At 50.6% G+C, this 16,739-nt stretch overlaps 3 protein-coding genes across 3 annotated transcripts; 1 reads left to right on the top strand and 2 right to left on the bottom strand.

The window, feature by feature from the left end:
* Positions 1-1,654: 1,654 nt before the first annotated feature.
* Positions 1,655-6,393, top strand: LOC149810063 (FLUCTUATING-LIGHT-ACCLIMATION protein 1, chloroplastic-like). Its single transcript, XM_089994447.1, has 6 exons — positions 1,655-1,927; positions 2,241-2,314; positions 4,087-4,344; positions 4,849-5,057; positions 5,490-5,687; positions 6,183-6,393. The coding sequence occupies exons 1-6, from the start codon at positions 1,655-1,657 to the stop codon at positions 6,362-6,364; spliced, it is 1,194 nt and encodes a 397-aa protein (XP_089850573.1). The 3' UTR covers positions 6,365-6,393.
* Positions 6,394-6,832: 439 nt separating this feature from the next.
* On the bottom strand, positions 6,833-9,624 carry LOC149810064 (inner membrane ALBINO3-like protein 2, chloroplastic). Its single transcript, XM_089994448.1, has 3 exons — positions 9,308-9,624; positions 7,961-8,256; positions 6,833-7,260 (listed from the first exon to the last, which is right to left on the bottom strand). Exons 1-3 carry the CDS (start codon positions 9,622-9,624, stop codon positions 6,833-6,835), a joined length of 1,041 nt encoding a protein of 346 aa, XP_089850574.1.
* Positions 9,625-14,231: 4,607 nt separating this feature from the next.
* LOC149810065 (uncharacterized) lies at positions 14,232-15,005 on the bottom strand. Its single transcript, XM_089994449.1, has 3 exons — positions 14,724-15,005; positions 14,565-14,633; positions 14,232-14,504 (listed from the first exon to the last, which is right to left on the bottom strand). The coding sequence occupies exons 1-3, from the start codon at positions 15,003-15,005 to the stop codon at positions 14,232-14,234; spliced, it is 624 nt and encodes a 207-aa protein (XP_089850575.1).
* Between the last annotated feature and the right edge of the window lie 1,734 nt (positions 15,006-16,739).

Raw genomic sequence — 16,739 nt, forward strand, 5'->3', positions numbered from 1 at the left:
GCGGAATCATTCCGTCAACGTCAAAGACACAAGTCTGGTGCACCAGGGAACATCTGGATTTCTGGTTGGTGACCTCAACATCAAGATGTCATTTGATCTCTCATATACACTCGGTGGTCTTCAATTGACTCTGTTCGGGAAGTGACACTCGGCATTGCATGTTGCAGGCTGCGATCACACGAGCATCAGCGTGAACAAGCGCGAAGGGGAACCTTTCTTTCCCGGTGAGGCAAATCGCCCATCTCAACCCGAAATTGCGCCCACACAAGTACTGCAAGATGTCAGCAGCCCAGCCCCTGTGCCAGAGGAGGGGCATGCATGCAGAAGTGCATACTGTCCGAGCCACGCTGGCTTGAGGGCGGCCATGCAGCAAGGTCGCATGCCAAACAAGGGATCTTCTTTTGATTCACCTGCAAACACTGCAAACCCTTGAACGCATGTTTCCCATGGCCGGTGGTGGGTCTTTGAGGAATTCGAAATTCAAATCTATGAAATGCATGTAAAAAGCATAGAGCGCAGCAGCATTTTTGTGAGAGTACATTGTCAGAGGCTTGCTAGGTCTTTCCTGCTCCGCATCTCCATGTTCTGTGTTCCAGAAGCTTTTTTGAATACAATAAACAAATTACCCATCGGGTTTATCCCAATCGGCTGTCCTACTCTGGCCATGTCATCAAGTGTCAGGGCATTGCTGGGCGGTCCCAAAGCCTCAGCAGCCCCAGCAGCAGGCCTGCCTCAGTCGCTGTGTTCTCTTACACATTGTGCAATTTGAACGGACGCCCCTGTATGGTTGTGCTTTGAGCACCAGTTTCCTTTCTGCAACACAGTCTGCCATGACCGCGTGCATCAGGTGCACTTCAATGGGGAAAGTTGGCCCCGAATTCGCCCATAGCAAAAACGACGAGCGCAGCCTATGAGGAGAATACTGGGCCTCACCAGGACATGAAGCTCCTTGGCTGGGGGCCCCCAGAGATGCCTTGGTCGTGGGGTATCCCTCCAGCCCGCCGATCGCAGCATATGGCTCCCATCTGTCTGTTCCCAGCACTACTTACTGTTTCGTCCTGTGCATTCAACTCTCAGAGGTCACGTATGGAACGTTAAACACCCGAGTTTGACATCCCACTGTTCTCGTAGTGTCTGCAGACGGGCATTGTTTGCCCGAGAGCTTACCTCTTGCATTGTAATGTAGCGCCTGGAGTTGCCAATGCCCACGTGGATGCAGTAGTGCTGCAAAAAGAGACATGATCATCACCCCCAGGAAGGTACACAGAGCAGCCAAGATGCATAGTTGCACTCAGCCCGGGATACCACCCAGCAATGTTCCTTACCTCAGGTGACACTTGTATCATCCCGTCCTCATACGGGTTGTGAGGATGATCCTTCGACACTGTCCTCATGTGCCGGTGCGGGATCAACGATGCATTACGTTATGCCAGCAGGGCAATCTGGAGATAGTTCTCGCACGTTCATGGAAGATTCGAATGACACCAGACAACGATCCGTGGCGGAGCACTTGAAACTGTTGAATAGATCAGCGTAACTGAATATAGATGAGCGTGCCACATACTAGGTCATTATCATCATCATTGCTGATTCTGTTGTTCAAGTTTTAGTTGATCAGCAAGTTTGCTTACACATTGCATTCATGGCAACGTCGATGGCCATGAACGCTAGGATAGCACGCTCCTCCGTTGTGCGGGGAGTGCCTAGTGTCAAGACATCTCATCCATGGGTTCAGGCTTGCAGAAATGTGCCACGTCGTGTGAATGGCTCTGCGGTATGTGGTGCTGCATCTGAGGCAAGGCCTGTGAAGCACCAGGTTGGCTTGGAAGACGCAGTTGGCAGTGAAGCACCCACATCTTTGGAAGTGCCATCCTGGGTGAAGTCATGCTTAAAGTTCTTGGGGGCTGTTGCGCTGGGACTGGTGTTGGTGCGTCCTTTTCAATACGCATTATAAGTAACACTTGACTTCACGCCGGCTTCTTATGTGGTCTTTTTGTTTGTCCTTCGTATTTGGCATGCTTATCAGAGAGGTTGAGTGTCAGCTTCTTGTCTCGAGCTGCTGCCGACATCAGTCAGGGTTGCCGAAGCGTCTCGGATTGGTTTGATGACGTGACCCGTCAGAGACCCGACATGGCGCCTTTTTGCCTCTTCTTGATGTGAGATAGTTTCCTGATGATGTGCATGAGCTTTGGATGTAATCACCTATCGATAAACCACCCACACGCGCGAGATGTGTGTAGATTCTCGCATCCCCAACTACCGCTGAAGCAGCAAGGTCTGGCGGTCGCATCGGTGGCAGCAGTTTCAGCTCAAGGTACCGTTCTATCTCTTTAGGTGAAATTGTCGATATGGGCGCGTGATGTGGAACGTTCCACTGCAGTGCCCGCTCAACCTTCAGCAAAGTTTGAGTTCGTCTGATAACCCTCCGCATCGACGTCGCTTGTAAGGAGAAGGTTCTGTGCTGTATACTGTTGAGTGTCATGTGGCTGCTCAGTTTGTCTGGTGGATACTTGATACTGGAGCAGCACTGACTAGACAGTAAGCACAACCAGGACCCTACCCGGGCATGAGAGAGTTTCGAACAACGAAGCCTAAGCAGCTTGCGTAATCACATCTGCTGCGTCACCTCGTTGCAAATGCGCTGAGAGAGCTGGACCCTTGTTTCTCCCATGTATTGAAGGTGACTTCAAAAATCATGTGGAAGTAGGACCTTAGTAGTTGGCTGGAGCGCCACAATAGTTTGGTAGGAAGGAGAACGCGCCATTTTGTTGGCTGTTTGAAGGCTGCAATCGAAAGGATGGCTGTCAGGAGGGACGAACTAATGCTGCATGAAGTATTGGGGTACAAGTGCATGAAAGGGAGCGATGACTATGACAGCCGCTCGGTTGCCCGCAGTAGAGGTTCCAGCAGCTCGTCATCAGGTTATCGTGCCTCATCATCATCACGGTCTATGGCAGCATCAAGTTATCGTGCCCCAACAGCATCATCTCGCTCTACGAGATCATCAGGTTCTCTCGTGCCTGCACCATCACGGTCCACACAGCCGAGAAGAACTGTGCAGAGCCTGAATTCAGGGAGCTCACAATTGCGTGCCTCGAAGCCAAGAGCTGGGGTGATTACTGGCTCAAACTTTACGGCAGCACGCCGTAAACAGGAAAAAAGTCCTTTGAAGCAGGAAGACCCAGCCCAGCGGCCGCGGTGTGTGTTCATTGAGTTGCCAGTGACGGCGCTGAGCTGTCATGTCTGAACATCACGGAAGGCCAGCCGTCAGCGCACCAAGCATAGTATTCAAGCCGTGCGCTGTAATTCACCACGTACTGAGTTCAGGCTCTTCACGAGAGCCGGCTGTCCTGTGTCAAGGCAGCTTCGTAGTCTGTTAGGGGGGTTGTAGGCCTGATAGGTTCTCTACCCGCGTGCACACCACCGCAATAGCCCACATCATTCATGTAGCAGTGTAGGCTCATCATATGGATCGCTGGTCGGCAGCAGTGGTGGTTGTAGCATGGGAGCCTCTTTGTTTGGAGGCCAGTGTTCCGCCAGCCGAGTCTCGACCCCCATTTCCTGTCCCGAAAATTTGTGCATCTCGTGCATATGCACCCGAAAATGGCAGGGTCTGGCGAAACGATGTTGGACGCAGCAGCGATTGTTGTCAGCTGTATACAGCGCACCTCCTGATCGGGGTCCTCTGGGAGCGCCTCAGGGCGTGGAGTATGCGGTTCTCCACTGTGTTGAATGCGATTACTGGGCACCAAGGACTGGGAGAAGCGGCACCCATCGTGCAGGAGTTTTGGCGTCGGACAATGAGCAAAATCCCTCGTTTTTACAAACCCATTGGGAAACGAACCGGACGTGATCATAATAAAAGGTGCCTCATGGAGCATGGGCGCTTCTGAGGAGATCTTGGGCTCCTCGACGTTTGCTACCCTTACACCAAGTAAAATACCACTCAGTAAATAAGTCATGAGGAAAAAGTATGTGATAGGCGTTCACTTGCCTGAACGCCATCGGCCTTCACGAAACTTGGCGAGTTGGCCGACAGTGGCCGACAGAACGCAATGTTAACTAACATCCATTTGCACTGTGCAGGGGGATGGGATCGTCGTCGATGGGTGGCAGCGGCTACAGTGGAATGCCTCGCTCGGCTCCTACCATTTCAGGGAGTTCAGGTTACGTGTCTCGCGCCCCAACCGTCATCGTCTCGCCCAGCTACGGTTTCGGCTACCCCATGTTTGGCTACGGCTATGGCGCGCCGATGGCGTCGTCTGGCTCCTCGTTCTTCACGCTGCTCGTTCTCGGCATCTTTGGCTATGTGCTCATTCAGACCATCACATCGTCACTTCGAGGGTGCGATCTTGTCGAGGCTACCTTCCCTGTTACGACACCTGTTTTGCTGATTCGCATATTCAATGCAATACAGTGATCACTGGATACAACAAACACCCAAGACCGCAAGCCCTGTATGCAAGGAATTACTTGCACATTTCTCAACCCTGACTTCTCAGTCAATCTGCACCCTTTACCATGAACTCCTTGATCATTGAACCAATCTTTGGGGCACATATGGGTTCGTTGTATCCAGGGATCATTGTACATGCATCAAGCTGGCTTTGCCTGAGTAGTTCATGCAGTTGCGTGCTGCGTGGAAGGCTTTATTCAACTATTGACTTGCACGACGTTGTTTGGCCAGTCGCCGATGCACTTTGCTGATGCCTACACCCTAGGCGGTATAGGCGGTGAGGCCTTACAATGGTGTGTTCTTCTTGCATTGTCTAATGGACATGAAGTGCAACTTAGGAATTTCTCTCCTCCAATGTCGCAACGTTTATAACACGAAACTATCTGCTGCAGGCAAGAGGAGGAGGAGGATTATGCGGAAGACGCAGAGCCTATGTCCATTGTGAAGCTGCAAGTGGGGCTGTTGGGATCAGCCCGCCAGCTCCAGAAGGACTTGAATCGAATGGCAAGCAACCTGGACACCTCCACCCCTGAAGGGCTGCATTACCTTTTGCAAGAAACAGTGCTTGCCTTGCGCCGCAACCCCCAGTACGCATGCTACGGTGTGCCCCCGACTTCATTCCTTTTGATGGTGCGAGATTCTGTACAGGGGGAACATTAGCTGCTTTCATGGTGGCACACAGGCTCAGGCTCAGGCTGACGACAGAAACTTGACTTGCCCAGAACTTTTGCGTGTGTAGGGGGGAAACGATCGAGGACGACGCTTTGAACCATAAAAATGATCCGATCATCATGCTTTTGGTTGGAGTGCGGTTGCCGCGGTGAGTATAGAATGTATTTTCTGCTGACAAGAACTGCAGTCTAATGGCAACGCTAGCTTCTAAACATTACATGATGCTGCATTGACTTAGTGGTAGTGATACGGTTGTCCCATGCACTTGTCAGAGTTGCCATTGACCATGTGGGTGCGCTCCTCACTTAGTGTTGCTGCCTTGCATTACCACCTTTCATTGACGATGAGCGATGTATTGCAGGCAAGGCAACACTTGTCAAGACTCGGGGCCTTGACAACGCAGAAGCAAAGTTCAACCAGGTCTCCATGGAGGAGCGGGGCAAGTTTGAGAGTGAGACGCTTTCAAACTATGGCGGCAGGACCTCCCGCTCCGCTGCCAAGGTATCTGGCGATGGGCTCAACGAGCTGATTGTTGTGACCATTATAGCTGCCGTCGATGGTGTGGCCCCCTTGCACAGATGACTTTTGACAAACTGACCACATGTACAGCTTATTTATGCAATCGTTCGTTGCATTTTGTCAAGCACGATTAGTATGATGGCGCAGGTAGAGCGCAACAGTTAACCCACCCCCCCCTCCAGCACGTACTGATGTGGATGAGATGCAGTCTCATGTGCATCGGGCACTGTTCGATGGATTCTGTACATGTTGCGACTGTGACTGTTCATTGCCTGGCTGTTCCATCAGTTGGTGCTTCTTCTTGTTGCATATTGCCTCAGGATGCATTCATGCTGGTTTGGGCAATATTTTCAACTTGCATGAGTGTTGCATGTAACACGCTGCATAAGTTCTGCCTTCTTTGTGCCTGAATTTGTTTTGTCGATAGCCTTGCGGTGATGGGGGACATTGACAATGTGAAGGTCTTCAAGCAGGTTGCCTTGGTTGCTAAGATATGAGGTTTCATGGCGCTGAAGTGTGTGTATCTTCTTTGCAGGCAAACTGGAGCCTGTAGATGTTACTAATGTGGATGATTTGAAAACGGATTTGAGCTTGCTTGGCAGCATTCCATCCAGCCGTCTACTTGCGCTGGAGGTGCTCTGGACGCCTCAAGATGACAACGACTTCTTCACCAAAGACCAGCTCATTGAGGATTATCCCATGCTCAATACCATTTAAGTATCAGCCCTGTGCATTGTAGGCTAAGTGAGTGTATTTCTTGAAATAGGGATTTGGGTCGGATTCCAATGTCTGGTTCCTGTACTCGGTATGACAGATTGCATCCGACTGTACCTCTATTTGAATACATCCTTTTGATGCTGAGCATTACTGGAAATGATAACTCAATGTGATGTTGAGGTGTATGGAATGGCATTCAAACCATGGCTGAATTATCAGAAGTTTTGGTATTACCAAAAGAAGCGACACATCTGATGTATCGAACAAAAGATATGATTCATTGCATATGACAATAGGAATCACACATACCATCCGACAGACAACATATTTGATAAGGTACGTCATTTTTTGTATAACACTCGCCATACGGATGATATTTGCCCAAATATCTAAATCTGTGTGAGCAACAAGTCTGTAAAAAAGACAACCCCTCTAGCATCACTGGCATGCAGTGCGCAAGTCAAACTATCACTTGTTAGCGCCATTGTTCTGGACAGGCATAGACTCCTCTGCTTCCAGCACCTTCTGTTCAGTACTGACACTCTCATCGCGCTTCACTGAACCGATCTCTTGCTCCTTTCGAGCCTTGAACTTTTCGCCCTTGCTTTTCTTTCCCCGGGCATTCACAGCAGAGCGGGCAGTATCCAAGCTTCCAGCAGAAGCCTGCCTCGCTCTAAACTTCTCGCCTTTTGACCTTCGCGCGCTCGTCTCAGCCCCGGTCGGCCTTGAAGGAGGAATTACTGCTGAAGGCTCTTTCACAATTGTGCCCATCGGCGTGGCTGCCGGGAGATTCAACTTTGCGTTGCTTTTCAAATACACTTGTTGCGCTGTAGTCAGGATGTTGTTTGTAAACCAGTACAGTGTGAGTCCTGATGGCACATTCAACGAGAACCAGCCTGCAGCACCACCACGCGGTAAATAGTTATCTGTTGCGTCTTCTAGCATGCGCCGTATCACTGACAAAGGACGCCGATCAAGGTAGCTGAGACGCAAGGATTAGCAGTGACAAGGCCTTTTATGCGTTAAAAAGCTGAATCCATGTGAGTTCAAAATGTGTCACAATTGGGATCAACAAAGTGGTGAGAAATTGATCCCGAACAATGTGTGCGACGCAGATGTCCAGACCGATGATACCATCCTCTTGACCTACATATGTGTCACTTCAATACTTTCAAAGCATCTAAACTGAATAGCACGTTTACTCTACTGCCTCCCTCGAGATATTCCCTGTGTGGCTCTCGTTCCCACCCTGTAATTCACAGCAGGGAAAGAGAGCGACACCAGTATGGCTGTACAAAAGCGTTTACGCTGCCTAAATGTTTTGGGTCAGCAGTATATAGATAGACGCATAAAATCAGCATTTATGGTACCGGACATCGCTTCTGTTCAGGCTGTCACAGCAGCAAGTACGTAGAATCGCAAGCAACACCTTGGGACCAATTATCAGTCAATCCATAATGTTCACCGGTCGTCATGTTCACGGGACGTCAGTCCTAAACAATTAAGCACATAAGGCAGTCAAACCCTTTTTGCAAGGCAGCAAGTTGCATCAATGCTGCAACACGCTGCAGCACGGTATATGCACAAAGGGCGCACCGATAAGGAGAGGGATGAATTTCAGGATTTGCTGCGTCTGAGCCTGTGCAGGGTCATCACTCGGAGGAGAAATGATGCTTTGACTAATCGATTGCGAGAGGACCAGCAGCAGTGGCATGACAAGATACGCAATAGTCGTCTCCCAACCCAATGGGGGATGCCCATCCACGAACGGCATCAGCCATTGCATCCCCGTGCCAGCCAGCTGCTGCTCAACCGACGCAGGACCTCCTAATGAAGGGATCCAGAAGAATCCGTCGGTCAAAAGCCCATCTTGTGCAGCCAAAGTCAACGCTCTGCATCACATGTCGCTCACTGTGATAGCATTACATGATATGCAAGGCCTGACGGCTGTCCATGAATGCTTACATTGAGCAATCTGACTGATACCTCGAAGCTGTGCCATCTGCACTGCATGAGCCACGAACAAGGTCGAGGAGCATGCCTACACATAGGCAAAGGAGGACACAACAAATACATGCGGATGTGATTGATTCAAGGGAGCTCGCATCAACGATGACGGATGCTTTTGCAACCAACTTGCGGTGTCGGCACAGCCTTCCAAAAACCACATGACGCATCAGTGGACTCAGAGGCCGCAACCCGTTCTTCATCAACAAGCGCTCACGATGTGTTAAAATATTACAATGTGAGGTAACGAGTCACTGACAGCGAAGATCATCGTTAGTTTCAACTCAATCACACCCCGATTGAGCTGAGACTTTATTCCAACTTGCTGTGCTCTCTCTCCAACAGAATACAAGCATCAGATCGACATAATACTGTGGGCCAAATAGCAATCGAGATAGGCACTATCTACAAACAACTATATTGTCAGATATCTCATCCCTAGATTGCAACACGATGAAGTCAAGACATAAAATTCACAACCTATTAAACCATCGTTGCAGGCGAAACATGCATATACATTAGTATGCAAACACACTGAGACTGCTCAGCAGTCGAACGATGGCATTACAATACGCTGAAGTGCCTAAGCACGAATGTGGGACGCCCAGTGCAACATGTGCCTTTGCTCAGAAATTCTTGGTGCCATTTGGTACCATTGTGGCCTGAAGAAACCAAGACTACCAGACTGGGAGTGGCAACATGAGCTGTCATCATCGGTTTCAAGCGCACAGAGCATGCGGGAAACTATCGCAAGGTGTTGCCAAGCATCTAGTTGGGATCTAGTTGTCTCGCTATGTTGCCAAACATTCTTACGTAGTTATGCAACCGGCGCCTTGCATGCGGTTTCGAGGGGACATGCATTGCAAACAGCCAGAACAGAAACTTCAAGCAGGGGACATGGACAGCAAGGCATCACAAAATGCGTCTGAGCGGTACCTGTACAGCCCAATGAACACGGGGATGGTTGCCAGAGTGGGCAGGCACCCTGCAAGGGGGTTGACGCCTGCGTCTTTGTAAAGCTTGGCAGTCTCCATCTGGAGGCGCTCTGGGTCGTTGGTGTACCTGGCTTGGAGCTCCTTCACGCGGGGCTGCAGAGCCTGCATGGAGACTGTAGACTCCACCTGCTGCTTGGTGAGCGGAAAGGTCCCGATCTTGACCAGCAGTGTGAGTAGGATGATGGAGAAGCCATACGAGTATGGCACCCCCAAGCGCTCCAATCCTCCATCTAAACTCTGTAGCAGTGCACCGACCATCGCTGATGCACAGACCATGGTTGCAAACACTCAGTGCACCAGCTATACTATCTCACACTGCAGACTAGCTCACAGACTATGCAGCCACGTCGTGGTCCACGTTGTATGTACAATTGTCACAGACTATCTCACACTGCGGACAAATCCTAGAGATAGACGCCCCCATCTTGTACCTGGCACAAACAATCCCATCTGATTCAGAGACGTCAGCATTTGGTGATCACCCCTCCAACGCAAACTGGGCAGCGACCAAGATTAATCATCAAGATGTTGCACACAGAAAAAAAAAAAAAAAACATGGACGGTTCTTCGCGTATGGCTGCATCTCCTGAGAACTCTTGTCCCACGCGCATGTCTGGAGCATTAATCAAGCTACCGTGCTGAAGCTCAATGGCTTCCTTGGCCAGGAGGGCACGTTATGCCCTCCATCAGGTTATGCCCTCAACAGCTCGTCTCAGGAACTGCAGAGACAGATCAGACCAGTCGAAACACCATATGAATGAATTGAGGGTAGCTACCTTGCATGGCTGCGAATTCAATTAATTGACCACATGCGCGTGGGATGACAAGGCATTGCAATTAAATCGGGAAAGTGTGCAGAGATGCATACCAACTCCAGCAAAAGGCACGCTCAAGCGCAACGCTCTGCTTGTACAGGTGTCAGATCCAGTACTGGCATGCAGCTCCTAGCATTCCAGGGCAGCAGGACCGCTAATCACGCTTGATCCATCAGAACGAGCAGCTTAAAAAAAAAAAAGCAATCCCCACCTGAAAGGTAAAACGGGCACCGCGTACCTGCCATTACTATCATCTGCCGAGAAGACATTGCGATGTGTGTCGACCTAAGTAATAACAAACAAATAAGGAATCTACGTACCGCATGGTGCCATTCATGCACGCTATCGCTGTGCAGTGCAAAACACGACTGACTTTTCAGCAACACAACAAACAGGCAAAAAAATGGAATGAAAAGCCATGCTGGCTGCGCCCACCTGATATTATTGCAAATTTCTGGCAGATGTGGCTTGGTGTGGGCTCAGCTGCGCTGTCAAATATCGATAACTGGTGCAAAGACTGGCGGTGGCACATCACCTCACATTACTAGGTCAGGATGATCTCGCCCCCCTCGCATGTGGATCTCCAGTACGTGCATGCACGCACATATCACAATGGCTGCACGCATGATCTACGACTGCATCCAATCTCGTACCTCCAGCAGGTTTTCAAAGGCGATGGCGAGAAAATCGAACGGCCCACTTCCCTTGGCAGCCACCTTTGCAGTCGCATCGACGGCCTGTGCAGCGGTGCCAGCAGCATCCGACACATCTGCCAGTGTTAAAACATGGGACGTCACATTATGGGCCACATGGTGCCATGCTCCAACATCACTGCAAGCAAGTCGTGCGTCAGGATGGCCACGCAGGGTGGAATGTTCGTTTACGACTGGAAACAACCTGCAACACGGCAGCATGGGATCACGGACGAGCAAGCCGTTGAGTCTTACCTGAAATGGAATATGTCTGGTATAAAGGCCTTTGCTGTCACATTTCGAGCCACTGGCGCACGGGCAACTGCACGAACACACATGCGTCAGGACGGTGCAGCGATGCGAGAGAGTGTCATCTGTTACGCATGCCATTGAATTACACACCCGTAAGGCAACACCCGGCAGAACCATGGTGAAGGGTTGAGATGCGGTGCATGGTTGCTGTAGCACAGCTGGTTGAGGCGGTGGCCACTTCGAAGCGTATCTAAAGGATTGCAAAAAGAGCAAGGTGCTGTACAGAAACACAACTGGTTGGTCAGTTACAGATGATTGTGCGGAAGACTTTGAGGCCAAGGGCAAGGGCGTAGCCTCGCTCCTAGGTTAGGGAACATGTGTCAAATCCCTGAGTCATATCCGATGTGTTTCCCAATCTACTACACTGGAAGGCTGAAACGACGCCAAGAAAGGGCATTCGAACGATTTTTGACGCCCTTAGTGTCGACAATACTCATAGGGCTCGTCGGGTCCAAGCTTCTTGTCGATATTCAGGGCTAGGCTTTCGGAAGATTATCGCCATACAGAGCTGGGCAAGCTTGAAAACCGCTTGGGCCATGACCAAGAAAGGCTCTCTTTGATTAGGTAGATATCGGCTCCACATTATTCCGTTTGCGCACTTCACAACGGAGCTGGCGCTCATGCCTCACCACATCTACCGGCAAGCACGCCACCTGCGCCACCAAGCTTCATGTGTGCCAGCACTCTCAAATCCGGCACATGTGATTGCTCGCAGTGCTTTATGTTCTCAATTAAACTGTTCCGCTGGTGCGCAAGCCCAATATTCTTGTCATTTGTGTTCACTGAGCGCTCGACGAGCACCCTGACAGCGAACTTAGGGGGTTGTCCATGGCTGTTCAGGCCAGCGTTTTCCAATCCCTGGAATTATCAGTTTGGTTATTTATGCCAGACTTCATTGCGTTGGAACGCCAGACAAAGTACGCATTGATACATACCCCGGTCCCCACACAAAGTACCGTACCACCAAGACTGACTGAAGGATGATCCTTGTTGTCTAACCAAAGACAGTGTCTTTTCCTTAGTTTATTCTGCCTAAGATTTGGCCTTTTTACTGAATTGGCACGTCCTGTGGCCGACTTCAAGGCCCAACATGACCAAAACAGAACGGCCACGATGAACGTTTGGCCATCTCCTTGATGTGGAGACGTGATACGTTTACCGCGCCTGAAAATTGATCAGAGCTCGGGACGCCGTTGGCCGCAATTTGGATGCTGCCCAAAACTTGTTCATGTGTGCTTGACAAATAGTCCCAGCTGCAGGACCCGCTGTAGTGGCTTGTCGGGCTGCCAGTGGCAGCGCGAGCAGCAGCAGCGGGGCAGATTCAGGCGGATCGAGGGATGGTGGTGCGAGGGCCGATTCCCAATCAGTTGACCCCATGTCTTCAATTGACAGTGTCCTGCATTTCCTCAAGGATCCTGCCGCCAGTCAGCGCATCGAGAAGAAGTGGGCTGATCTACGACGCAAACGACAACAGAGCGTTGGTTCTGCCGCTCGCAAGTTCAGGTGTGCTTCAACGTTTCAGACCCTGTAATGTAAAAGTAGCCGCAGGCTGGATGCCTGAATATGCATGATGTTCAGGGGGCAAGAAGGGGGGCCGATGTTCTGGCGAAGCTCTGGTGTGCTTTGAAATATTCATGCTGCATATGAAAACTTCGTGACACGCGGTTGGTCAGGGGGAAGATGACCCTCGACCCATGGCCGGGAGGTCGACCCTGGGTCAATGTTTTTCGGTGGTGTGGGGTCGGAGTTTGGCCAAAATCGAGCCACCCTCCCTTGGGACCCCCCTGACTTAGAGCTCAGTATCTTGAGATAGGAAAGGTTATCAAAGCCAGCATCCGGTCACTATTGCAGCAAATTCTCTTACCTTGCATGTGTTTCGTTGTCTACTTAACTCATTGGTTCTTCTGGGCCATTCAGCTGAGGTAGGTATGTTGGGAGGTCAAGCTGATGTCCAATTGATGTCCACCTGGAGGGGCTAGGGGGTCGAGGGCCCCTTTTGGGGCCGCAACCCAAGCAACCTCCCATACGAGCGATTCAAGGGTCTGGGGGTAAGGTGCCTCTTTGTGGTACCTTCATAGCACCCTCTGACCTGTGTTTGATATCGCCAAACCCCAAGCTATGCGCAAGCTTGTTCAAATTGCCTTCCTACTTCAGGACAGTTAGCTTGCATTTCTGACAAACTGTCTGTGTCTCTGCGTACTGTTGGCAGGGCATGTGTCACAACTACTTATCATGCAGGGCTTCATTTCTTGGGAAGGGGATAGGCTCAGTGTTTGGAGCCATATGGCAACTGCTGTTTCCCATCAGGAAGGTTTGGTACTACATTCATCTGACCGCCTACGTGGCATCTATACAATACAACGACTTCTGCTTAAAAGAGGCTCAGCGGGAGTGGCGATGGACGAACTACACGCAGCCTGAGCAAGAATGGTGGCAAGCTGTGATGAGGTTTTTGCGGGAGGTGATCTGGACATCAGCTTACATGGTAGTCACGCCTTCGGCTATCGTTTGGACCCTCGTCCTTCCGATTGCTGGCGCCATCATTGCGTACGAGGATTGGTGGCGGTCACCACCGCTACTGACCCTGCTGCTTTTCGCTCCACTAAAGTTTCCTCTTGGCTTTCAACCTACTCTTTGGGGATGGTGAGCCTGTCTAGTAACGAGTGTTCCGCTGTCTTGACTTACCTGCATCCAGGATTTCTGGCTGGTATTTTTGGTCTTTGGCACTCCCATTGCCGCTTGTTTGTAACCTGAGGCAGAATGCAGCCGGCATGTGCAGGTTGTCTTACCTGTGATTTTGTCTCGCCCGTTGTCAACGCCGTCTCTCTGGGGGGATGGACTGCAGTGTTTGATTCAACAGTCCGGTTTGGTCGTTGGTTTGAAAAGGCGACAAAGTGCTCTCCAGAGCATGTCACAGCCCCTTCGTCTGAACTAGGACCTAGTTTTGGCATTCAAAACCGCAACTCAGCTCACGAAGAAAACTTTTCCATTTTCGAACATATTTAATGTTGGCAATCTATGTAATGCATTGTAGATTGCCAGCAAATCATGGAACCACGTCAGGCTCCCACAAATGCAACAAATTGTCGTAGAAGGAGCAAGTTGCCACAAGATCCCCTCTGGTTCCATCAGTTCCATGGCACCAATCGGCTCCGTAGCCCAGGGACTTTTGGTGAGGGTAGTCTTCTAAGACATGCAGGCCGTGGCATTCATCGTCTGTCTTGAGAACTGCAAACCCATTGTGCATGCAAGCAACGAGTGCAAGACATGGCTTGGTGGGATGCCACTTGAAACGCCATACCCCTCCTCCAACAGCCACCTGGAAAATGCAATTGACAAGTGGTCAAAGTCAAGGCTAATAAGATGCCGTTACACATACCAATACACTGAAACTGGCATATGCCATCATGAATGAAATTATGTAAGGTGTTATGGAATTTGCATGCACCTGTAATGATCAGATTGCCCAACAGAGAGTTACTGGGCCCAATTCGTCAATACTTCACACCCACCACTGTCTGGAGGAGCAGAAGGTTACCTTGGACTCCTCAGTTGGACACGTCATGTTTCGGGTGTCCCATAGCCTTGCATATTCATCATACGAGCCAGTGGCTAATAGGTGGGGCCGTGAGGGGTGTGACTGTGCACAACACACGCCTGCTGAGTGGCCTTTCTTATTCACAAACGTGGGCCGCCCAAGGTCCCGTGTGTCCCAGCCCTTCAAGGCGCAGTCATCCGCTCCAGAGTAGACGACGTGTGGCTGCAGCAATACGAGATTTGTCACTCCTGGAAGGTGGCTTGACACTGTCCCTTGTCCCATCATGAACGTGGTGACACCGCTGTCATCAAGTAAGCGCAAGGAGAATGTACAGCTTGTTGGACAATGTTGAAGGAGATGCCCTTCAATTAATCTCATCAACCAATGGCAAGCAGGGTGAACTTATGGTGTTTGGATTCGCAACCTAAAATTCGCAGACGTTTCTCGATGAACCTTCCATGCTGATTACTCGTGTCGTTGAGTTGATTTGATGCCCCTGTCATTCGTACGTGTAGCTGGAGTACGGTGACTTACCCGCAGTCTCACACATCCATACCTGCAGTTACACCAAATGTGCAGCTACTGGAGTCGACATACTCCAATGAATGAGAGCTGCGATGCTGGTATGCACGTGCAGCAGTTTAACGCCTCACCACATGGCGGTCGCATGTGACTATCCATGTCTCCAGATCGTGAGCTTTCCAAGCGCTCAGAGAGCTGGTAGAGCTACCGGCCACCTCGCTCTCAGTGATGATGCCTGTAGAAGAGCTGACGACTATCGTGCTGCTACGAAAGGGGTCCCAGTCGCATGACAAGGCCATACCACCCGCACCAGCGTCTTTGACTGATGCTATTGACTCGAGGGAGTCTCCCTCAGCGCTGGATACCTGCGACGTCAGCGCCGGGTGACTTCGTCTGCGTTGTGATGATTTGATGTACCTTTTTACAACACTACTTTGCTTTCGGTCTGAGCCGACTAGTTCTTGCTGCCCCAAGTGATGTAATGATGTAATTGCAACACTACCGTCGTACATTGGCATCTCCAAGAACTACTTGGGACTTTACTTGCGCTCAAATTTGCCCTTGGGTCCTCGGCAGAATGGGAAACTGCATCCCAAAGTGCGTTTGGTAGTGGAGGGAGAGGGAGCTTTCCCGCCCTCAACTCTGGGCGTGAGGTTATTGCATCTGGCCTGGGCTGGAGACCTGGACCTGCCAACCCCTAGTTCCCATTTCAACTGGCCAGCAGTTCCACTTTAGGTTGCCTGTGATCGTGCATTGATTTGGCTGGTCTCCTTCTGCATGTTCCTGGAGGATTTGACCATGTCGGCTGGTCAGGTGCGCCGGATCTCAGAAAGTGTCCAACTCAGGCGCAATGTAGGAAGGAGGTGTCAAGGGCAGATGCAGCGACACTTATTCGGGCCCACCCAGCTTGATGCTTTGGGTCTGTTGCTTTTGGACCGGCTGCAAGTGTGCTTTTCTAATTGACTTTAATCACTGGTGAATTGACCAACGCGCTCCGCCATTGCTGATCACGCCAGAGGTGCACAGATCAACCTTTCACGACTCCGATGACCATTTACTGGTCCTCTATGACTACCCCTTCGAGTTCAGCCCTTGCTCAAGAGGTGGTTAATTCGCAAATTGGCTCCTGTCCTTCGGTGCGCCAGGGCTGGGCGTTTGCACTGGTGCTGAATGTTCATTGCCGCACTCTGTTGACTTCGGCATGTAAAATGTGATTGGGCTACTTTTACGTTTCACCAATCATATGCTTTTGTTTTGATACATAGGAATTGCTGGCCTCTAGCCCTAACGCCTGAGACAGAAGGACAAACCAGGCATCATTCGCTCAGTTTATTGAGCCTTATACCTCACAACAGCATGGAGCGAATAAGGCATGGCTATATGGATTCTTGCCTCACACCTGAAACACTTGAAGAGAGCTGTCAGCAAGTGCAGCAGCACATATTGCCTTGCCATCGATTGAGGTTCGCAACCACTTGAAATCGAAGACGCCAG

This window comes from Nuphar pumila, unplaced genomic scaffold (assembly GCF_984573655.1).
Source record: "Nuphar pumila unplaced genomic scaffold, dmNupPumi1.hap1.1 HAP1_SCAFFOLD_561, whole genome shotgun sequence".
Classification (NCBI taxonomy): domain Eukaryota; kingdom Viridiplantae; phylum Streptophyta; class Magnoliopsida; order Nymphaeales; family Nymphaeaceae; genus Nuphar; species Nuphar pumila.

Bases quoted from the DNA above. Each gene is read 5' to 3' on its own strand.
- LOC149810063 (XM_089994447.1), top strand. From the start codon at position 1,655: ATGGCCATGAACGCTAGGATAGCACGCTCCTCCGTTGTGCGGGGAGTG. The intron at 5,058-5,489 runs GTGTGCCCCCGA...GATGTATTGCAG, and splicing joins CCCCCAGTACGCATGCTACG to GCAAGGCAACACTTGTCAAG. The intron at 5,688-6,182 runs GTGTGGCCCCCT...TCTTCTTTGCAG, and splicing joins CATTATAGCTGCCGTCGATG to GCAAACTGGAGCCTGTAGAT.
- LOC149810065 (XM_089994449.1), bottom strand. From the start codon at position 15,005: ATGGGACAAGGGACAGTGTCAAGCCACCTTCCAGGAGTGACAAATCTC. The intron at 14,634-14,723 runs GTAACCTTCTGC...TGATCATTACAG, and splicing joins GTCCAACTGAGGAGTCCAAG to GTGCATGCAAATTCCATAAC. The intron at 14,505-14,564 runs GTATGTGTAACG...TGCATTTTCCAG, and splicing joins ATGCCAGTTTCAGTGTATTG to GTGGCTGTTGGAGGAGGGGT.
- LOC149810064 (XM_089994448.1), bottom strand. From the start codon at position 9,624: ATGGTCGGTGCACTGCTACAGAGTTTAGATGGAGGATTGGAGCGCTTG. The intron at 8,257-9,307 runs GTACCGCTCAGA...CATGTGATGCAG, and splicing joins GTGTTCATTGGGCTGTACAG to AGCGTTGACTTTGGCTGCAC. The intron at 7,261-7,960 runs GTGCGCCCTTTG...GTGGTGCTGCAG, and splicing joins ATTCATCCCTCTCCTTATCG to GCTGGTTCTCGTTGAATGTG.